The 22,914-nt window shown below is 44.5% G+C and overlaps 6 protein-coding genes across 9 annotated transcripts; 2 read left to right on the top strand and 4 right to left on the bottom strand.

Moving 5' to 3' along the window:
* Window positions 1-74: 74 nt before the first annotated feature.
* On the bottom strand, window positions 75-753 carry LOC27207656. The gene is made up of 2 exons (XM_039291073.2): window positions 460-753; window positions 75-368 (listed from the first exon to the last, which is right to left on the bottom strand). Exons 1-2 carry the CDS (start codon window positions 751-753, stop codon window positions 180-182), a joined length of 483 nt encoding a protein of 160 aa, XP_039147007.1. The 3' UTR covers window positions 75-179.
* Window positions 376-7,478, top strand: LOC6732156 (polycomb protein Sfmbt). 4 transcript variants are annotated; one of them, XM_016178328.3, is made up of 8 exons: window positions 376-514; window positions 1,202-1,485; window positions 1,874-2,753; window positions 3,220-4,518; window positions 4,586-4,835; window positions 4,900-5,411; window positions 5,482-5,765; window positions 6,338-7,478. In XM_016178328.3, exons 2-8 carry the CDS (start codon window positions 1,339-1,341, stop codon window positions 6,668-6,670), a joined length of 3,705 nt encoding a protein of 1,234 aa, XP_016024837.1. In that variant the 5' UTR covers window positions 376-514; window positions 1,202-1,338; the 3' UTR covers window positions 6,671-7,478. The 4 variants fall into 4 exon arrangements, with proteins under 4 accessions (XP_016024837.1, XP_016024839.1, XP_016024836.1 ...); XM_016178330.3 differs by having other exon boundaries at window positions 5,482-5,834; XM_016178327.3 differs by lacking the exon at window positions 376-514 and adding an exon at window positions 909-1,103 and having other exon boundaries at window positions 5,482-5,834.
* A 469-nt stretch (window positions 7,479-7,947) lies between these two features.
* LOC6732155 (NAD-dependent histone deacetylase sirtuin-1) lies at window positions 7,948-11,618 on the bottom strand. Its single transcript, XM_002079251.4, has 2 exons — window positions 9,927-11,618; window positions 7,948-9,747 (listed from the first exon to the last, which is right to left on the bottom strand). Exons 1-2 carry the CDS (start codon window positions 11,131-11,133, stop codon window positions 8,474-8,476), a joined length of 2,481 nt encoding a protein of 826 aa, XP_002079287.1. The 5' UTR covers window positions 11,134-11,618; the 3' UTR covers window positions 7,948-8,473.
* Window positions 11,619-12,079: 461 nt separating this feature from the next.
* LOC6732154 (dnaJ homolog subfamily A member 2) lies at window positions 12,080-13,931 on the top strand. Its single transcript, XM_002079250.2, has 3 exons — window positions 12,080-12,289; window positions 12,352-12,798; window positions 12,914-13,931. Exons 1-3 carry the CDS (start codon window positions 12,221-12,223, stop codon window positions 13,565-13,567), a joined length of 1,170 nt encoding a protein of 389 aa, XP_002079286.3. The 5' UTR covers window positions 12,080-12,220; the 3' UTR covers window positions 13,568-13,931.
* An 83-nt stretch (window positions 13,932-14,014) lies between these two features.
* LOC6732153 lies at window positions 14,015-16,490 on the bottom strand. The gene is made up of 2 exons (XM_002079249.4): window positions 14,791-16,490; window positions 14,015-14,732 (listed from the first exon to the last, which is right to left on the bottom strand). The coding sequence occupies exons 1-2, from the start codon at window positions 16,345-16,347 to the stop codon at window positions 14,067-14,069; spliced, it is 2,223 nt and encodes a 740-aa protein (XP_002079285.1). The 5' UTR covers window positions 16,348-16,490; the 3' UTR covers window positions 14,015-14,066.
* Window positions 16,491-16,958: 468 nt separating this feature from the next.
* Window positions 16,959-18,501, bottom strand: LOC6732152 (glycogen synthase kinase-3 alpha). The gene is made up of 2 exons (XM_002079248.4): window positions 18,345-18,501; window positions 16,959-18,283 (listed from the first exon to the last, which is right to left on the bottom strand). The coding sequence occupies exons 1-2, from the start codon at window positions 18,457-18,459 to the stop codon at window positions 17,109-17,111; spliced, it is 1,290 nt and encodes a 429-aa protein (XP_002079284.2). The 5' UTR covers window positions 18,460-18,501; the 3' UTR covers window positions 16,959-17,108.
* Between the last annotated feature and the right edge of the window lie 4,413 nt (window positions 18,502-22,914).

Genomic DNA, 22,914 nt, shown 5'->3' with positions numbered 1-22,914 from the left:
TTAAGTGTCTGTGACTCAGCATTAGGTGATTTATTAAAATAATAAAATTATTTGAAAATAATTTATGGTACCTAAAAAAATTATGAAATTATAGATTGCGTTATAAAAACATTCCATTTACAAGTGAATGCGTTTAATTTCTTCAATTCATATAGGTAACCAAGCTACAACAATTTCGATTAAAATTGGGCTTTTACTGAGATAAGCAGTATTGTACAATTATCGATAACATAACCGCTTAGTGAAAAATCACTCTTTATTAGTTCTCGCTGAACGCGACCACTTGTGCAGCCCTGACGATTTAGCGGGCAAAATAATGCCAAAACGCTGTGGTGCGACTGTGTAGCCCTGGCTCTTAATTGCCATCCCTGCTCGGCGCAAATGCGAAAGAAGTTAGCACACAAAAATCTGTAAAAAAAACCATTGTTAAACGATTAAAGATCCAATAATATGTCATACCGCAAGTGCTAGCAACTGGGGAAACCCAATCCGAACGCGTCGAACGTGCAAAAGTGTAAGTTTGCAGCCAGGGGCAGCAACATCGTGCATTTTCTTTTGTGTTCGCGTTCGCTGTCTGCGCAAACGCTTCATTGACTTTTCGTGATTGAACCCATGAAATATAACCAAAAATTTGGATAAATCGGATATATGCTCGAACTGTATATTCAGTGGCCAGTTGTGTGAAACTTCACGCGGCGACGCCGCCAAAGATTGCGCCGAAATTCCGACCGTAACGACAGGCTTCAATCGCATCTCCGTGCCCTTCCCTCTCCGCGCAGCAGCTGCGTGCAGAAAAGGAAAAAGTATAAAAAAAAAGGAAAAAGGAACAGAAGGAGGCAAACAAAACGGACAACGAGGAACACTGGAATTCGGTCAGGACTTAAAGCCCATATGGCCGGAACATTCGCCGGTTCCAGGAGCTATCCGTAACCAAACAAATCGGGAGCATCCTATGATGCATTGTCCATAAAATTGCAGCAAGATTAGCAATAAGCGTCTAATAAGTTTTTGAGATTTTTGAATATTAAAAACATATTCTTTTAACAATCCGAATTAACACACAACTAAAAAAGTATTAAGTAAATAAGTACACAATTTTAAAGGTAGGAATAAATAGGGATTCACGTTTAAAACTCGTCCCATCTTGGCCAATTTGTAATATTTCAAAATAGTAAACTATTTCAATATGTTTGTTTTGCAGTCAATGCGAGTTGGAAGAACAAGAAACGCGACACGCAGCAATAGAAAGCAATACCTTTGAAGAGAACCCAGAAAGTTGTCCCATAAATGCTTTTGCCATACTGACCAATCCGGAATCGATAGCATCATTCGCTTGAAATGAATCCAACGGAGCTGCGCATGATGTGGATGAGTAGTCAGTACAACTCGGAGCGCATTACACTGGAGGATGCGGCCACTCTGCTGGGTCATCCCACTGTTGGACTCTCTGTCATGGAAGACCTCTCCGCCCATCAGCCAACTTTGGTGAGTGCAGACGGTTTGATTCAGAAGCCAATCTCTCAATTCGAAGACTAATAAATATAAAATGCTATCAAATGAGCATCGCGAAAACGAGATACGTGCCTAACTAAGGCACTCCATTATATTTGATAGTCCTCGGAGTCGGAAACAAACCCAAATTCTTTAGGTTTTAACGTGTACTCCTTGGGGATTGGCCAAATTTCCAAACTATCTTTTTTGTCTGTCTCAGTTAAAAACAATTGGAATTTGTTTACTTATTTCTTCTACTTTCTTTTCTTTGATTTATATATTGGTTACAATTTAAATCTCGACACAAAAACACACATAACCAATGGTCGAACCTCAACCCGAACCACCTCCAATCTCCAAAACCCACAATGCTCAAAAAAAGGACATGAATCCGATGATGAGCCTAATGGGGGGAGATTTCACTGGTCAAGCGGCGGCGGCTGCTGCGGCACTGGGTGTACAGCCGGGCACCCTGATTGCCACCAACTCGAACAACCTGTACGGATTTGCCCACATGGGCGGCCTGCAGCAGCAACTGCTCCAGCAGTCGGCGGCGGCAGCAGTCTTCCAGAACTATGCGGAGGCAATGGATAACGATGTGGACAACGGCATGGTTGGCATGGCCACACACGGCGGTGGTCTAATGGGCGTGGGTGTGGGCGAGGCGGTCGTGGACGATGACGATCAAGTGTACGGTACGATGGACAATAACTTTGATGATAATGGATCCGAGTTGGAGCCCAAGCAGGAGATTATCAATATCGACGACTTTGTGATGATGAACGAGGACAATAATTCGTACGATGGCACCGACTTCATGACCTCCTCCGATAAGGACATTTCGCAGTCCTCCTCCTCCTGCATGGCACAGATGCCCGGAGGCTTAGGCGTCCCTGGAGTCGAGCACGATCTTTTGGTTCCACTGCCCGATGGCCTGCTGCACCACAAGCTGCTGGGCACAACCCTGGCCCCTGCGATGGGTACGCTCAATGGCAATGCCTTTGGCAACATAATGGTCAGCACTGAAACACCGTGCGTTAGCTCCAGCAAGCAAATGCAGCGCACCTATAGTACGGCCAAGGGAGCCAATTCCACCGCAACCACCGCCAGCTGCAGTGCCTCCACGTCCTCCGCATTGCGATCACAGCGCAAGACGCGCAAGATCGAGCCCGTTAACAGGCCAGGACTGGTGCTGAAGACACCCATCGCCTACAGGGGCAACATTGACCCTTCGGTGATCCCCATACAGAAAGATGGCATGGGTAAGGTTGCTGTGCACTAGAGTGGGTCGATTCTTAATTAGAACATTGCGAGTGTATAGCTTAAAGTAACGATAAGTGGTAGAGATCTTAGTTGAAATTCATATATCATTGAACATCATCAGTTTAATGTGCATTGAACTTATCTAAAATTCCAAAAGCCTGTGCCTTGTATTTACAATCTTTCACAAAGTAAATAGTTATTTATTTCTAAGTAATAAGTAATTATTCGGTTATTTAAACAATGAAAGCCACCCTCCCTGTAAATCTGCAATCGATCCACTCTACACGATATTAATTTTCAAGCTTTTTAGTTTAAATCCTACTTTTAGTTTCACTTATCTTTATGGTTTTGGGTTTATTTTGCAAGAATTTGGGTTTGTATACCAGGATAGTACTTAAATGAATGAACGAAATTTACGTTTATATTAACATGCATTTAAACGATTCGTTTTTTCTTCTTCCACAGCTGTCTGTAAACGTTGTGGCGCCATTGGAGTGAAGCACACATTCTACACAAAATCGCGACGTTTTTGCAGCATGGCCTGTGCCCGAGGCGAACTATATTCATTGGTACTTAACACTAAGATGGAGGGAGACCAGGCAACCACTAGTTCACCGGATCCTGGAGCGGGTTCGGAGTCAGCCGATTTGCCTGGCGGTCAGCAACAGTCGCAGTCGGATATTGAGCTCGATCTGCATGCGGCGCACATTAAGAACGCCAATTATCGTTTTCGCATTACGGATCAATCGAAGATTACCCAGTTGAATAGCTTCGGCGAACCCATGTCGCTGGGCGGCGACGCAGCTGCCAATAATGTACAAATGGCAGCAGATGAAACAATTGCTGCGTTAAACGGCGGAGCAGTGGGCGATGCCACAGCTCCGGGCCTCAGCGAGGAGGGTGCATCCACACCGAATTCTTATCTGAGCGCAGCTCCCACGCCCAAGGCCTTGCGATTCTTTAAGGACATCTACCCACAGGATGACCTGCCGCAAATACCCAAGTACGAGCGCCTTCCCGTACCGTGTCCGCAAATGGAGAAGATAATCAGCATTCGGCGGCGGATGTACGATCCCACACACTCCTACGACTGGTTGCCCCGCCTTAGCAAGGAGAACTTCAATGCGGCACCCGTCACATGTTTTCCTCATGCACCCGGTTGCGAGGTATGGGACAATTTGGGCGTGGGCATGAAGGTGGAAGTGGAAAACACAGATTGCGATAGCATTGAAGTGATCCAACCGGGTCAGACTCCTACCTCGTTCTGGGTGGCCACCATCCTGGAAATCAAGGGCTATAAGGCCTTAATGAGCTACGAGGGTTTCGATACGGACTCGCACGACTTCTGGGTGAACCTCTGCAATGCCGAGGTGCATTCGGTGGGTTGGTGCGCCACTCGGGGCAAGCCATTAATCCCGCCCCGCACCATCGAGCACAAGTACAAGGACTGGAAGGACTTTCTGGTGGGACGTTTATCCGGAGCCCGCACCCTTCCCTCCAACTTTTACAACAAAATCAACGACAGCCTCCAGTCGCGCTTCCGCCTTGGCCTGAATCTCGAGTGCGTGGACAAGGATCGCATTTCGCAGGTGCGCCTGGCCACCGTCACCAAGATCGTGGGAAAGCGCCTCTTCCTGCGCTACTTCGATTCCGACGATGGCTTTTGGTGTCACGAGGACTCACCCATCATCCATCCAGTTGGCTGGGCGACCACAGTAGGCCATAATCTGGCTGCCCCGCAGGACTATCTGGAGCGCATGTTGGGTAATAATATTTACCTCTACCTTTTTCTGTTTTTAAATAACACTTTTCGTAACTTTTCCACTTTCAGCTGGTCGCGAAGCCATGATCGAGGTTCATGAGGACGACGCCACAATTGAGTTGTTCAAGATGAACTTCACCTTCGACGAATACTACAGTGACGGCAAAACCAATAGCTTTGTGGAAGGAATGAAGCTGGAAGCGGTGGATCCTCTCAATCTATCATCCATATGCCCAGCTACAGTGATGGCGGTTCTCAAGTTCGGATACATGATGATACGCATTGATTCCTATCAACCGGATGCCTCAGGGTCGGATTGGTGAGCTTTAAAGGCTTCATTTAAAGTCGTCAAATCTAAATAGCTTCTGTTGTATTTTTTTTAGGTTCTGTTACCATGAAAAGAGTCCATGTATCTTTCCGGCTGGATTCTGTTCCGTCAACAACATTTCGGTTACGCCACCGAACGGCTACGACTCTCGTACTTTCACCTGGGAGGGTTACCTCCGCGACACGGGAGCCGTAGCCGCTGGCCAGCATCTATTTCATCGGATTATTCCCGACCATGGATTCGAGGTGGGTATGAGTCTGGAGTGTGCAGATCTCATGGATCCCCGACTCGTCTGCGTGGCCACAGTGGCGCGAGTGGTGGGTCGACTACTCAAGGTTCACTTTGATGGATGGACGGATGAGTACGACCAGTGGTTGGATTGCGAATCGGCCGATATATATCCAGTCGGATGGTGTGTATTGGTGAATCATAAGCTAGAAGGCCCACCGAGAGTAGCACATCAGCAGGCCCCGAAACCGGCACCAAAGCCCAAAATCCAGCGAAAGCGAAAGCCCAAAAAGGGAGCAACGGGAGGCAAAACTCCAACCGATAATAACACTCAGTCGGGTGAGTCTAAGGCATTGAAATTCCTGTATGTCATTATTAATAACTAATGCATCTTCAATCGTTATTCCAGTCAAATCGCGTACAATTGCGCTGAAGACCACGCCGCACTTACCCAAGCTGAGCATCAAGCTGGAGCTAAAGCCGGAGCATCACAATGCTGCCTTTTACGAGAACAATCAGCCCGAGGAGGAGGGCGACGAGGAGGATCCCGATGCGGACGGCGATGGAGACGGTAGCACTAGCCACATCTCCGAGCAGTCGACGACACAGTCCTCCAGTGATCTGATCGCTGGATCGGGCAGCGGAAGTGGCTCCGCCTCACTGGTAACCCTCGCCACGGGCAGTAACAAAACGGTAAAGAAATCTACTACTAAATCTCCTGCGCCACCAACTGTGGGCCGCAAAGCCACTAGCTACATTGCGGTGAGTACTTAGCGGAATAATAGTGCGTAGAGTCATCCATCTAGCCAGCCAGCCTGCTTGCCCGCCTGAAGTCCAGCTCATGCATCTAAACGGGAGGTCCAAAGAGCATAGTGGTTTTCGTTTCAAAACATTAATTAAATTTAAATTAGAGTAAAATTGAATTCTTTAATTTATTTGCTTTTCGTTCAGCTTTTTACCAAAATAATCCATATTAATCCAAGTTTTTCATGTTTAGCTTAAGTTTTTTTTATTTCATATAATATAGATTGTATAGCCCAACTTAAACCACTGTGCTAAAGCTCCGTAACACTATTGCATAAATGTATATAACCGAAATCGTTCATAAAACGCCAATTTGTATATAATTTAATTTACGCACTGTTATTTTTGGTACTTGCAACAGCCCCAACACACCAACATCCAATTGTTCCATCATCAACCCATAATGCAATGAAACATTAAACGTTTACTAATTACATCCTTGTTTGTTTACCGCACTGTAGAACTCCTCTGCGACGAATAATAAGTACATTCCGCGTCTGGCCGACATCGATTCGAGTGAACCTCACTTGGAGCTGGTGCCGGATACATGGAACGTGTACGACGTATCCCAGTTCTTGCGGGTGAACGATTGCACAGCCCACTGTGACACCTTCAGCCGGAACAAGATCGACGGAAAGCGACTCCTGCAGCTAACCAAGGACGATATCATGCCACTTTTGGGCATGAAGGTGGGCCCAGCACTGAAAATCTCCGACCTTATTGCACAGCTTAAGTGCAAGGTTAATCCGGGCAGAGCCAGATCCCACAAGACCAACAAATCTCCGTTTTTATAGTGCGCGGATTTTAGTTTTTTCAAAGCGAAACGAAAGTTATCACCGATAGAACACAGACAAACACACACACTTTTATACGTGTACACTAGTACGTATGAATATATAATATATATATATATATATATATATAGATATTGAAGTATTTTGTTAGCACTGGAAATCGAAACACAAACGTTGCCTAGAATGGATCAACCATTCATGATACAATTGTATAACTAACTCAAGTCTCACAGCGCGTTATTTTATACCGATTAAATTGTAAACCGTAGATCTTAGCCGTACGCTCATGTTATATCAGTCAGAGTTCTATATATCAACAATTGTATAAAGATCATTGAATTGGGGACAGTGACTTTTTTTAAATCACGCATATTTTTATAAAAATAATAATAACAATGCATGCAACACCATGTATTCACTTAAATATATGGAGATTGCATAGCATGGGCTTGTAAATTGTACATAAAAAAAGCCGTCGCCGATTATATAGGACCCAGGAATATCATATTTTATATAGAAGCAAGCGCAAGCAAACAACCCAGGCAGCATGTCCTCAACTTTCAGTCGTAAACCGAGCGATTGCAAGTCGCTCCTAGTCCGTAAGATCCACGATTAACCAGCCGCTCTCTCCTTCGGTTAACTTCGTTCCGGTGTCCCACATCCCTGCAAGGAGGGCATTATTGGTGTAAGGCAAACTTTTGAAGAAGGCAACCTTAATGATAAAATATATATTTAGATATCTCTAAGGTACCAGCTAATGTCAAAATACTTTAATAAAACCGAATTCAAAATTGCAAGTATTGAAAAATCGCCGACTTCTATATGTGTTGGTTTTCTTTGGGTTTGAAGTGTGCTCTACAATCAAAACGCATTTTTTTTCCTGTTTTTTTTAGATTGGTTTATATTCTGGATATTAATACACTTTTAAGACATATAGACTAAATTCTTACTGCTATGTTTACACTGCGTTTGGTGGCTATATATTTATGCTAGGTTTCGAATAAACATTTCAAACACGCACACCAAATTTCAAACTTGTATGAATATTTTTTTAATTCATGCGCTGATCCATTTTGATGTGGGTGCGAGTGTATCAATGTTAAAAAATAGTTGCCATAACCGATAGAAATATAAAATGGTAAGGAGATAACACAAAAAAGTAGAAAAAGAATCATGTACAATACAAATTAGGGGCAAGTGCTTATATACAGAGTGTTTGTGTCTAGTTTTTAACTAAAACTAACGTATTTTTCCGTTTGCATTTGCATAGTTTTGAATATGTTACGCTTAGAACTAGATTTAAAGTTGAGGCGCTGCTTTTCTTTGAATACAAAGAAACCCTGCTTTCTAAAGGATATTCAACTTTCCGCTTATCTCTTTTAGTTTATCTAAAAAGGCCTCAATAACAACTTAATATAATAAAATACTAACATTTACAGCGATTCGTTTTGAAAAAGAGAGATAATAAATAAACTAAGAGTTTTTCAAAAATATCAAAACGGGATTGGGCATAGGGGGTGGGTGGTAAAGCAACGAGGGTCAGATCTCTAAAGCCTCGAATTGAGTAAACTAGTGGATCCGGTTTCATTTCTTGAAAACTTCGTGATACCGGGAATAGAAGTGTTCTCATATTCTAAATAAATAACAAGTAAACGGACTTATCGTTTCCGATTCCAGTACATTTCCAGGGAATGAAATTGGTAACATGGCCCTCGGCTTCGATTTCGCAGCTTCTCTGTTTACAAGTTGGTTTGAATTGCGTTTAAAATAAATACTAAACTACTACCAGGGCTAAGATTACGTTTACACTGTTGCTAACTGTCCTGGAGGCGGACTCTCCTCAGATCTTTCTATTTGGGTCTGCTGCTCATTTTCCTCGCTTGGTCGCCGCTTCTTCAGTGGGGGAATTTCCGTCTCAATAGCAGGCGTTGGGATGACCGTTGGCTGCTGTTCTATAATGCAGGCGGGTCTTTTCTGGCCGGGACTGCTGTTGGGCAGCGGTTCGTTGGATCCATTCACTATATCGGTGACTATGTGAGCCTCCAGTGAGGGCGGTAGCAATGGTGACAATGGAACAGCGTTCAGATCACATGCATCCTCATCATCATCCTTATAATTGTGCCCCACATTGCCAAAGAGATCACTGTGTCTATTGTGTGCTCTTTCCTCTTCTTCGTCATCATCATCGCTGTAGTCGTTGTCCCAGAATACCTGAGCTCCTGGAAACACATACGAATAGTTGTTGGTGTGCGAATAGAATGTTCCAGGCTGCAGGCGCTCGGCTGCAGTCTGTCGCTTTCCCCTCTGCTGTGGAATGGGCGTCAGGCTGGGCGCCACTGTCTTGGTCTCCTGAACAAGATTGCTGGGTCGCACGTAGCTAGGCGTGGCTTCGTTGTCGCACTGCTCGATGCCGCTATCCTTGGAGGAATCAATGGAAAGATGGCGATAGCTCTCCACCGTTGTCTGAGGGGCTTCGAGGCCCAGACGATCGCAACTTAGGGCGGTGGTCTCGTTCAGCTCCACCAGTATGTCTGTTTTAATACGTTCGATAGCTGCCGCTTCGGCGGCAGTGGAACGCTTTCCACAGCTAAATGTGGATGACTCAAATCCACTATCCGAGCAGGTGCCAGCTGAGCCCAGTATGTAGTCAGCCGAACTATTCGACTTAATAGACTGCGTATCCGTGTCCAGCTGCGACTGTCGCTCGCTCTCTGAACTGCAGTGGCGGTGGTGAAGTAAATGATGATGGAGGTGGTGATTAGAGTGCTCCGGAGGCATTAGCTCCTTGCTTTCGGTAAGCACTGACTCATCGCAGCACAGCTGCCGCCAGCAATCATCGTTGTCCGACAACCGGTGGCAAATCTGGTTGATGATCACATCGGAGTCGCCCAGCAGCTCCACATCGAACTTAAGGTGATGCAGCTGCTCGCGATTGATAAGGATCTGCGGCACCGTGGCCGGTATGCTGCTGGGAATGTGGGCCACAGGTCGGACCTTCAGCGAGGAGCCGATCACGATCAGTAGATCGCACACGTCCTTGTCGGTGGCCATGACCGTGTGGTACTCATCCGGCAGTCCTGTTGGCAATATGAAAAGCAAACACAATATGATATATGGTAAATAGCGTTACTTTGTATTTTCAATAGTTTAACTCTTAAATAAACACTTATTTTGATCGTCGAATTGGAAACTCTTGCATTTATTTCACCAAGGCTATTGATAATATATAATAAATCTGTATAAAAATGGCACCTACCCTCGCCGAAAAAGACGATATCCGGCTTCATGATGCCGTTCTCGACCAGTTGCCGCAGCTCCTCCTCGGTAACGGCCACCGAGGCATCCACGCTCTGCTTCTTATTGGGCTGGCACTGCGGGCACACCGGAATTCGCTGGGCAAATATGTCCGCCCGCAGGGCGTCAGCGTTGCACTTGAAACGACACTTAGTGCACGAGGCCGTTGAAAAGGAGCCGTGACACTCGATTACACGCTGAATGCCTGCCACCCGCTCGAGGGTGTCGATGTTCTGGGTGTAGTTGCGCAACAGTTTGCCCTTGGTCTCCAGCATCTTGATGAACCGATGGCAGGGCGAGGGCTGAAATTCGCCGGGATATATCTCGCGGGCAAACTTGTAGAACGGACGTGGATCCCTCTTGAAGTAGTTGATATCAAACATGGCTTGCGGATCGGGCAGATCGGGAAAATCATGGGCCAATCGCGCATATATGCCATTGGTGGAGCGGAAGTCCGGGATGCCGCAAGAGACGGATACCCCGGCTCCTGTTAGCACAATGATCTTCTGTGATTTCTTGACCAAACTGATGACATCGTCGAAGGTGTTCACTGAGGCCAGCTTGTTGCGTCGCTTCGGCTCGTTCAACAGGTGGGCCAAATAGTCCCACAGCACGGAGTCGTCGGTGTCGGACGCCAGGCCAGAGGCGAAATGCGGCATAATGCTGGCAATAACCTGGCGCGGCACACGGCCTGTGTAAAATTCTCGTTGCAACCAGCGCATCTTCCAGTCGGGTCCCACGGATGAGGAGCAATCGGAGCTGGAGTCCTCATCCTCGTTGCTCGTTCCGGTGACTTCCTCCTCGTCGTCCTCCTCTTCATCGTCGTCCTCTTCCTCCTCTTCGTCGTCATCTTCATCCTCGCCCATTGACTTCGTGGGATTTTTGGTTTTATGCTCCAAATTGGCGCCAATCTCTTGTTCTTCCCTGGCAGCCAATGTTTTTGTTTTGATTTCACCATTTGCTTTGCCAGCAAGTTCGCTTGTTGCTGTTGCTGTTTCTGTGGTTGTTGCTGTTGCTTCTGACTCTGCCTCTGTTGACGTTGAGGCCAGAATTTCGGCGCCAAAATCAAACTTAGCTGGCGGATAGAATTGCGGAGCGTCTGGCACCTGGTTGCCCAGATCTTTAGACCTAATGTGGCCCAGGCGAATTTCCTCGTAATTTTCCATCATTTTTTCCCAACCCAAGCGCGCGCACACGCGCACACACACAGACTCACGGAGAGAAAACTCTCGTAGATGGTGCTGTTGCTGGCTCTTCTTCTTCTTGCGCGAGTGTTTCCTCGGTCTCTCCGCTTTGCGCTCTCGCCTCGTCCGTTTTCTCCGCTCTTTCGTTGGTACACACAAAAATTTTTACGTCGTCAGCTTCGCACCCATTTGGCTTGATTGAAAAAATTCTCCAGCGATCGTTTGGCGGCGCTTTTTTCAACCAACCCGACTTTATTTCACGTATCCGCACGAAACTTAAATTTTAAAAAAATTTCGACACCATTTGGTTGCGATTTTTTCGTAATTTTCGAGCGTAGTTTCTGGAAAATTTTCCGATGAAAAAAGCAAGATGGCACACGTAGCTGCGCCTGTGTGTGTATGTGCGATGGTGGACGTGATTCGGGTGGGACCCTGACACGTCGTGTGGAAAGTGCTAACGCGTTTTTGCATGGAAAGTGCCGCCAGCATGACTCATCACGGTATGTTTTTAGTATTTTTCGGGATTTTTGAGAGTTGATTACGTGTTGCTACAGTGGCCACTGCCTTCTGGCAAATCTAATTTAATCCATTTCATTAAAATATGTATTAAATATAGTCAAAAAGTCAATAAAATTAATTTTAAACTATGCTTCGAACATTATTTTTAGCACATTTTTACTTATCACATATACTCGATATTTTAACAACTAAGCAAAAATCATTTTTATGGCATAAATTCATACATATCATAGTAGTATTATAAATTGATGTATGCATAATATGCATTGCATGTGTTCAAATTCTTTCACAAAGCTGTTAAATACAAAAATGTGTAAACAGATTTCCAGAACGTTCCAGCAAGTGTCTACTGTTCCCGAAAAAAGCTGCGATTTGAAGTATTTATTTGGTACTTTCCCCAAAATTATAGGTTTTTGGTAGAACTTGGGCATACTTGTTAGCCAATATGACTTGAAAATATTGTCATAAATACATTGTTAAATAATTTAATAAGTCGTACACTTACAATGTACAAATATTTTAGTTTGTAGGGGGACTGGGGATGCAATAGGAAATGGACAACCTAAATTTATACGACGTTCTCAGAGTGGCGCCGGATGCAACTGATGAGGAAATAAAAAAGGTATGTAACAGTTCCAATTCGATATGTTGGTAAATAGTTTGTATTCACCTTTTCACCAATAGAACTACCGAAAATTGGCAAAAGAGTTCCATCCAGACAAGAATCCCGATGCGGGCGACAAGTTCAAAGAAATATCCTTCGCCTACGAAGTGCTGTCCGATCCCGAGAAGCGGCGCATCTACGACCGCTATGGAATAAAGGGCCTGCAAGAGGGCGCCGAGGGATTCTCTGATGCCTCCGAATTCTTCGCCCAGTGGTTCCCCTTCGAACGAGTCTCTCCCGAAGGTCGGGGCAGGCGCAATGGCAAAGTCGTGGTAAAAGTGGAGCTGACCCTGGAGGAGATCTACGTCGGCGGCATGAAAAAGAAAGTGGAGTACACGCGCCAGAAGCTGTGCTCCAAGTGTAACGGCGATGGCGGTCCCAAGGAAGCGCACGAGAGCTGCGAGACCTGCGGCGGAGCTGGACGAGCGGCCGCATTTAGCTTCATGGGCCTCAGCCCCTTCGATACGGTATGTAACAATTGATTGTTGTTATAATGAATGCACGCCGCGGACCACACATCCGGAGAGACCCGATATACCACACCTCGGAGCAAATAGCCATTATATACATCTTTTTTTTCAGACCTGTCCGACTTGCGATGGCAGGGGCTTCACCATAAGGAACGACAAGAAGTGCAGTCCCTGCCAGGGCAGTGGCTTTGTACAGCAGAAGATGAAGCGGGACCTGGTTGTGGAGCGAGGAGCACCTCACATGCTAAAGGTTCCCTTCGCAAATGAGGGCCACCAAATGCGAAGCGGCGAGTTTGGGGATCTAATTGTAGTCATCGACCAGCTGGAACATCCACTCTTTCAGCGCCGCCATGCCAATCTGTACATGCGAGACCTGGAGATCAACATCACGGAGGCGTTGTGCGGCTACACGCATTGCTTTAAGCACTTGGATGGACGAAACGTCTGTCTGCGCACATACCCTGGTGAAGTGTTGCAGCACAACCAAATTAAGATGGTGCTAGGCAGTGGTATGCCTGTTTTTAACAAGGCCACCGACAGTGGAGATCTCTACATGAAGTTTAAGGTTAAGTTTCCGGACAACGACTTTGCCACGGCACCGCAGTTGGCCATGCTGGAGGATTTACTGCCTCCCAGGCAGCCGATAGTGATCCCAAAGAACGCCGAGGAAGTGCAAATGACGGACTATAAGCCGCAGCCGCGACAGCAGGAAGACGAGGACGGACAGTCGTCTCACTTTGAGGGCGTACAGTGCCAGACGGCTTAGTGCCTGTGGTTGTGGCTCCTGCAGGCGCGGTATCTTTGCCTCGATTTGTGGCTCATCCTGGGCACTTTCGGCGTAGATGAAGTCTGCTTCCTGGTGCCGCTGTTCGTCCTGATCTGCATAGTATTATTTTTCATACAGGAATGTTTGCTGTGAAAAGCGCGTGATCTAAATTCGTAGTGTTATTATTCGAGACTAAAGCTTAGCTAATCTGATCTTCAATAGGTGTGTCACTAATACATTAGCCACGCTAAATTAACTGTTTTAACACTATTAACTACTTATTTATTGGTACCTTTTTTTTGGGCTGAACTTGCCCCAATTATCCCTACAAAATAATAAAGCAATACACAATAATCTCACTGTAGAAAGGTTTATAATTTTGTCATAGAAATCTTAAAAACCGGATAAATTTAATTCGATTTACGTATTTTTTATTTAATTTTTCAATACAATAATTATGTAATATTGTTGCAGAGAATTGAGGATTCCAGGATCCGTTCTAATCGCTTTCATAGTCATCAGTGGATGTCGTTTCTTCTGATGGACCACCATCTGACTTGGTCAAATTCATAGGCGACTCTTTGGGCTTTGGCATGACTGGTGATGAATTCAATTCTAAATTTGGCTCCTTCTTGGCTCCCTCTTGCGGCGGCTCATCGCTGTTGCCTGCTAAGTGCTCCGTGGGATCATCCCTGGGCTTTCGTAAATCCAGTGCCGAGGTCGAAGGAGCGCTGTCCACCATCTCGATGATCTCCTCCGTTTCCATGGGATGGTGGTCGTCTAGCTTCTCCGGTGGCATCACAATCATTTCACCCGTGCGCATTCCCTTGGAATCGGCCATCTGTTCGGCGCTTACCTTCATCATAGTCAGATACTGATTGTACTTGGCGTAGTTGCGCCTCCCGGTCTCATCGTTCATCAGCACCTGGGCCTGGTTATGGGATCTATCACGGAGAGCCTTCAATCGGATGTGCTTGGTGATGTCCCAGCGCCAGTTGGAGCGATAGGCGCACAGAGAGCATTCAAAGGGCTTCCTATTCAGATGACCAACGATGTGGACGTGGAAGCGAGATGCAGTGGCTGCCCAAAAACTGCAATGAGGACACTTAAAAACCTTCTTCAATGGCGCCATATCTTCGGGTTCCTCTGGCAAAATTTCTGTGACCTGAAATCAAAGGGATACATTTGCAACACCATATATTTATATAGGTATAACCCCTTACCTCCCCATAGCCAGGAGCTGTTTCTACGCCGCAATAGCTAAGATCAGTGGGAGGATTGGGGAAGTCCTCATCGTGAAGATCCACCTCCGCGTTGATAGAAGCATGCAGTTGGGTGGTGTTGTGCAAGGCCAAAGTGCACACTTGTAGATGGTTGATCAACTGCATGGCATTGCCCACCCGTTTCTGGCAGTGTGAACAAACGATTCCCGAAGTCCGGGGAAGCAGCGGTTCCGTCGCTGCAACGGTAGCAGCAATTTTAAGCGTTTCTTGCTTCCTGGAACCACTTGACTGTTGATCCACCTGATCCTCTCCATCATCACGGCTTCGGTTGCCCATTTGGTGAACTGGCATGGGCGCATGATGGTTTGATTCGTGTATGGTCAGCGATTGCTTGATATCCGTGCTAAAGTCACAGCCCGAGCATTTGAAATGGCCATTGGCACCATGGTTCTTGGTGTGCCGGTCTAGATTCCACTTGTAGGGTGTGTGAAAATCACATGAGCTGCACTTGATCAGCGGCATGGAATGGTACTTCACATGCTTCTTGAATCTGGCTCGAATGGGGGTGCTATATGAACACTTCTGGCATTGGAAATGCTCCTTAGCCGACACCAGTTCATTGGCATCCGGCGACGGACTCTTCGCAGGCACCTCGGAATCGGAGCTGCTGTTCTGCTGTTCCAATTTCAGGGACTCTTCTTGCTTAGGCGGCATCAGCTTGGTCTGGAACTCGTAGGCCATGGAGAATATGTTGTCGTGGCTCTCGACGATCTGCTGGAGCTGCAGCATCTCCTGCTGTCGATTGTACGCCTGGACACTGGCCAGTAGCTGCTTCTCTTGCTGCTGCAGTTCTACTTTCAGCTGCTCCAGTGGCGGTCCATTTTGGATCATGCGCAGCACGCTGACGTCCAGCGATTGCCCAGTCGCACCCTGGCCTTCAATGCTCTCCTCCAGACGGCGCTTGCGCACCTCCCTGGACAGATTTCGCTTACCACGCGGCTGAGCACCTGCTCCCTGCACTGCGCCGCCATCATCGGAACAGCCGTGCACCATTTTCATGTGCCGCACCAGCTTCTGGAAGTGGCGTGAGGCATAGAGGCACAACTTGCACTCGTTGATCACAATCCGCTCGCCATGGACGTCGCGTAGATGCGAGAGATGACTGCGCGGATTTTGGGTGAAGAATGCGCACTGGTTGCAGCTGTAGTTACGCCGTATCTTGCACTGGGGCAGCTCCTCGTCGTTGTTGTTGTTGCACGGATTACCCTCTGGCAGTGAGTTCTCCGTATTCTCCTTGGCCAAGTCCCCCGCTGGTGGTGCAGTGTTCGCGGAAACAAACCCGGCCATCGATAGTGGAAACATGAAGTTGTTCGCCTTATACTGCTCCAGTTGTTGCTCCAGAAAATCCTGACCTATCGGCGGCTGCATGCTTTGGGACATAGGAAGGGCAGCTCCTGGTCCGCCCTCAATAGATGACTGATAGAGTGGGGCACCACTAACCAAGCTGCGCACCACCAGGCGATCACCCGAACGCTCCACCATAGAAGGCAGCTCCATGACTTGGCAAAATCTCAACCAACCAAAATTTTCCTTCGATTTTTTCACAGAACACCGAACACCTTCCAGCCGTCCGGAGCGAGCTCTCCTGTAAGACTGATTCACTTTTCCAATGGTCCTGCTAAACTTCTTTTGGCTTTTCCAAGGGCTACTTCGATATATGGCTAAATGACAGAGAACAAGTTCTCAGGGATAAGAGATATTCAAAAGCCAAATAAAATATATTCGAAGTTCTCACCAAATTAAAGTCTAAGTTTTAATTAATATTAATATTTAATATTTTATAAAAATAGCAATATTATTCTTTCTTCCACACAACCACAATTTACAAAACTCACTTTTTGTGTGTCAATAAAAAAAGAAACGTATGGTTCCGGTTCAGATTCGGTTCATGTCCTTAAAAAATGCAATCGATTCCGAGTGTTTTAGTGGTTCCAATTTTAAATGTTAATATAAGCTCACCAAATTTTTGATTTTAATCAATATGAAATGAAATATTAAATATTTAACATTTCTATAGTGTATCCCTTTTTGCATAAAAGTCTAAGTTCTTAAGAAAAGTTTTTTAAAAGGTTTTGATAATCTTTCCATCCAAATGATAATTTTATGTTATCGCCGATATGTTATTTTATGTTATTTATTATTACATTTTTATTATTTATTTTTTTGTCCTTTCCAGGTCAGGACACTTACACACACTTAGTAACAAGAGGACATTTAGATCCTGAAAAATCCCTGACATAGCTTATTTTGAAAATATTCTAGACTTCTTCAAAGACTTCTACGACCGAATACTTGTCCTCCATTGAAGCCAAATGGATCGGTAATATCTGGACCCAAAGCTTTGGATCTGTGCCCATCTCCTGGCTGTTGAAGTTGAACAGAGGCGGCAGCGGATTGCCATTGGGCATGGGCAGCCCCAGGGCGTCCATAATGCGCAGTTCATCGTAGGAACTATGACCACATGCCATCATGGGTGAGATTCTAGCGGCGGCTTCATAGATGAAACATACGTTCAGGAGACCGCACAGATCCTGCGGAACAGCCGCATTCAGGAGATAATTCCAACTGGGACGAGTAGTCCGTGGGTGCAGTGAATTGCCACACTTCGAGAGTATTTCTGGAGCTCGTTCCAAGCCATCGGTGCCCAGCGTATTAACGATGAGTTTCAGCTGCTTTCGGTCGTGTTTGTGGCTGGAGAAGAGCGGATATCCCTTGAACAGCTCCGCCAGGACGCATCCAGCACTCCAGATGTCCACGGCACACGAATAAAGTTCGTGTCCGGCAAAAAGCTCGGGAGCACGATATAGCCTGGAGCAAATGTAGCTTGTACTGGGCTCCTGGGGCACCAGTTGTTTGGCGCTGCCAAAATCACTTAGCTTTAGCACCATCGTCTGGTTGTCTATCAGCAGATTCCCGGGCTTGATGTCCCGATGGGAAATGCCCAGTAGATGAAGATATCCCAATCCCCTGAACATCTGATACGAGAGTATGCGGACATTGATTACGCGCTCTGTGTGCTGTAGCAGCGGTAGGTGATAGTTGATATAGTCCCGCAAAGTCATAGGCATGTACTCCATAACCAGCAAAACGTACTCCACTGACGGATAGCCCAAGCTCACGGAGGAGTGCATGATGAGCCGGACAATGTTGTTGTGCTCCATTAGCTGACCCATTATCTCTGCTTCGCGCTGGGTCAACTTCGGATTGTAGAGGGTTTGCTTAACGGCCACCAGCTCCTCGGACTCATTGATATGAGCCCGGTATACCCGGCCAAAGGATCCACTCCCAATCAATTCCTTAACCTCGATCCTGACCAGAGCAGGTTCCGAGCAGAGGCGACTGACGGCATAGCTGCTGATCACCGAGTTCTTGGGAATGATGAGTGGAATTTGGGAATGGCGTTTAGAGGGCTTTTGCTTCTTTTCTTTATTTTCTAAAGGAGGAATGAGTGATTTGAAAGAAATCCTAAATAATGTTAGGACAAATTGACTTACCCATTTTTAACGAAAGTCTTAAAAAAAAATCGGATTTATTTCTCCAATAAAATAAGCAAGGTAATGGCTTGAAAGGAATAGTACGAATAGCACTAATGTCACTTTTCTTGGGCATTGCCACCTTGTTCGATTTCAGGAATCGTGTTGTGAATGGAAATAAAAGTGTTGGAAATGAAAACTTTAGAGTTGCCAAGGATACTCTCATCCTCAAATGGTAATACGCCATATTTAAATGTATATAAATATATTATATGATATATAATAAGAACCCACCAAAAGCTCCTTTTGAGTCTGCTGACAGCCATAGTCATGAAGTCATGTTATTATACCCATTACTTGTAGAGTAAAAGGATATACTAGATTCTTTGAAAAGTATGTAACAGTCAGAAGAAATCGTTTCCGACTATATCGTTTCGTTTCCGTATATATATTCTTGATCAGAAAAACCACTCCAAATATTCGACACATTTGTTTCGATTTTGTTTCTGCCAGCGGAAAGTCAAAAGTGGATTATGTATATGGGGCAGAGTCCTTAATGCGATAAAAAGTCGGTCGTCGGTTCGAGCCATTATCATTTCCGCTTTAGCCGCAACTATCTCTCTCTCTCTATTCGTTTAGACCTCTCAGTCACGCTTTTGTGGAAATGCTTTCACCCCCACCACACCGACCTCCGTCAAAGTTTATGGGCCATGCATTTGCGGAAATGTCGCCTGCCAGTGTATTCTCGCTTTTACTCTGCGGTTCAGAGTTGGAATTCATGTAATTCCATTAACACAGACAACTTCCGCTGGAAGAGAGAAAGGACGAGCACTCACACTAATGGCCGATGCGTGTATGTGTGTGCTCGTCTCGTGTGTGTGTGTGCGTGGGAGGATGGTCTGGATTTTGGTGTATTTGCTCAAACGGATTCTTTGTCGGAATCCTTAGATAGTGATGATTCCTTATCGTGACACCGATTATGCTGCTAGAATAAAGTAGTGAAATAAATTAATCCAAAAATTGTTTAATAAAGGGGTTATAAAGGGGTTCCGAAACCGGATGTCATCGTTCTGATTGTAAAACAAACATTGCATACTTTCAGGCGGCATACTTATAGACATACATATTTGATTGTGTAAATGAATATGTAGTAGTGTGTGAAACTGTTATATTGCGCATCTCTAACGAAACCTAAATAAACACAACTTTCCGCTATCGTTCGCTTCCTTTTTTGGGTTATTAAAACTAAATTTCCAAATTCAAATGGCATATTTTACGATGGCATAAATCTGTCTCCGCGCAACAGGTCCCCTCATCAGGACCTCAACACTCCATTCGCCCGTAAAATCGCCATGGGAAGCAATGAAAAACTTCGAAACGGAAACGAGTGTCAGGCCAAAAGTGCGGAGCATCGCCCATCCTGGCAGACATTTAGGATATCCGTTTAAACAGCATCCCCTTATCCTGCTCCATCTATCCTTTTTTCCGGCATTTGCGGATTTTACTTCATTTTTTTTCTTCTTCTAAAGGGGGAAATGGCATCCATTGCAATGTGGACGGGTTACTGAAACGTTTCGGCATTATAATTACAAAGTGGCTGGCTCAGATGGACTCAAATGGATTCAAATGGATGCTTCGATGTGTGCCCGGAACATTTCGCCAGCTCCATGCAAATTAGACGTCTATCGCATTTATCAAAACGGTCTTAATGAACCTCAACTCTTTGCCGGTTCGTTCATAAATCAAACCGCACATGTGGCCACTCAAAAAGTTCACTCCTCCATCTAAATCGGGTCATTTATCAATATTTGAACTCCCACTCCCACACTTGATCAATATTTTTCCCGGTTTGAACTCGGATGCGTTGGCATTTAATGTGATTTGTGCGAAACCCGTTGAGAGATTCGAATTTGCTTTATTTTCGATGCAAATGGGTGGAAAATATGGGCTAATATTGAAGGAAAATGTCTGTTTAAAATGGAATTATAATTATTGAGTAGTGCAAATTTAAGAGCATATTTAGGAGCATTTATGTACAGTTTTCGAAAAATCTAAACTTAATTTTAAAGTATTTTAAATATAAGTACTTGGTTTCTCTAAACGATTGATACTTTACTTACTATTTCATATAATTTAAGTGGAAATACCTTTGCTTTTGGTCGCAACATTCCACTTTTTAGCCTTTGAAACTATTAGTTTGCGCCATAAATGGTTATGCTATATTATTAAACAGTGTATTTTGTGCAAATCCAAAATTAACTGCAGAATAAATATTTATATTGGTAAGTACCCTTCGGTTGAAGAGAGCATTCTTCGACGCTGCTCAATTGGAAAACGTGCCGTATTCGGTTCTCGTGGCCAAGCACTTGACGTCTCAAAGCCAATGGCTTAATGGAAATTCGCAATTCGTGGGAAAATCTTTCAATTGCAGTTAACAAAAACCCTCCCCCCTCCCCCTCCCACACAGAACATAAAGCTGTTTAGACTTACCCACTGTATAATTAAGCAAGATTTGAATGAGTGGGGAATGGGAATGAGCTACGAGAATAAGACAAGCGCCTGCCACCGCCCACCATAACAAATTGAAAAGCTCTGGGTGCACTGAGAAAAATACTAAGCCTGAATTAAAGAAAATTTTCAAATTATATATATATTTCTTCCGAACAAGAAGCCTTCAAATGTATATATTTTATGCAATATTATTTATGTTTTAAGTGGCGTTTTTTCAGGTTTTTCGTTAAGTGCATGAGGTTAGAACGAATGGTTGAATGCTTGGTGGCTTTGGACTGGTATGTATATATGGTGTACATGTGGATATAGTCACACCTTTGCGATGCATTGTGCTCTCGGTCTCGGACTCGACCTTGAACTTGGTATTAGATGCGAGGCTCTTCAAAACCGGTTAACGGCTCTCCGCGGCTATTTGTACTGCAAATTAATGGGCAATGCGCAAGAAATCGGCGACAAGCACCAGGTAATGCCAACAACAAGAACAACAAGAACAACAGGAGAGCGGGCCTAATGAAGGGTAAACTGGAAAACCAATTGCACGCTGGGCAGGCGGCAAATATCCATGGAATTTAAATTTCAAATGAGCGAACTTTAGTCTCGTTTGTTTGATATTATCGCGAAATACTTGCCGTGTTGGTGCGACTTATTTATTTTATATATATATATAGATAGTAGTTTATACCAATTTATTAAAAAGGTGTGTCACATTTATACATTAACTTAACTTTAAAGTATTTTGAATATAAGTACTTGGCTTCTCTAAACGATTAATGCTTTAAAATATATTGATAACTTAACAAATGGGCTAATAAAAATTTAATAATGACAATTGGCAGTGGAAGAAAGATTCCAAAAAACAGGTAATTATACAAAAATTTACAAAAGCAGAAAAACTCTTGCGCGACTGTTAGTATGCATAAGGTAATTAATTTCTACTAATTTACACATAAACAAAATTTGAATTGGGAAAAGTTTACGCATTTACTACACACATGTAATTAAGTGTTCAGGTATAAAATCGTAAATTAATTAAATGGTTTGCCACTTATAAGGGGTTTCCTCAACCCAAATGGAATTTTTAATAAAGCAGACGAAATTAAATTAAGCCCCTTTGGGTAAAGATTAATCACGAAACACAAATGATGACGAACTTCTATGCTAAATATGCAGAATAAGATTACATTTTACTTTACATTTACACTGCGCATAGTGTTTAATTCTAATCAATTCAAATGGTATTAGGTATAGTAAATACCAGCAGCTAAAGTTAAGGAAGCTGTGATTATACTTAAAATTACTGGTGGACATTATACACATCCCAAAAACTAAATAAAAAGCCATCATATATACGTTTTTTTAAGTTTGTTAGTCATACATGTAAATAGCTTGTCTGACTTAAAAGCTTCTTATTTTTCCCTGAGCGACTTATATATTTTTTATTTGAGGCCACGCCCCCGCAGCCTTACACGCACCAACCTGTTGACCGCCAAAAAATCCTATTTGGCTTAACGTGCCGTGCCACGCCCACCGCAATGCGTGTCTGCCCCGCGGGGCGGCATCCAAGTTAAGCGCTGCGAAAAGCCAGTTAATTGCAGATTGGTGGGAAAAAAAGCGGCTAACCGGTTACGAGTGCCTCCTGCTTGCAACTCCATGTGGCTGCGGCCAAAGACAGCCGTGCAATTTGTTGCCATTTGGCGCAGTCGCCCCTTTTCGAGATCCAAGAACCAGGTCAAGGTTGCTCTGCTCCACGGCAGCGGCAGATCATAATCACGTTGCGATCGAACATGTTAGAGGCGAACTGGGAGCTAGCCAAACTGTTCCCACCGCACAGAGTTGCTCTCGAACTTTGAAATCTATAACAACTGAAAATAAATAAATAAATAAATTAATAAATAAATAAATAAAATTTCTGAATAACATATAAACTTTATAGTCCTTACTTAACCAATAACGTTGTTAACTCCAAGCCAATGCATAGTATTTTGGGTCAAAAAATATGGCCTAAGTTGCTCTAATTTGATCAAGAATATATATAGTCTTTACAGGATCAATGTAGAATCTTTTATAAATGCCTAATATA

The sequence above is a fragment of the Drosophila simulans genome, chromosome 2L (assembly GCF_016746395.2).
Source record: "Drosophila simulans strain w501 chromosome 2L, Prin_Dsim_3.1, whole genome shotgun sequence".
Classification (NCBI taxonomy): domain Eukaryota; kingdom Metazoa; phylum Arthropoda; class Insecta; order Diptera; family Drosophilidae; genus Drosophila; species Drosophila simulans.
This window is presented reverse-complemented; position numbering and strand designations above follow the sequence as displayed.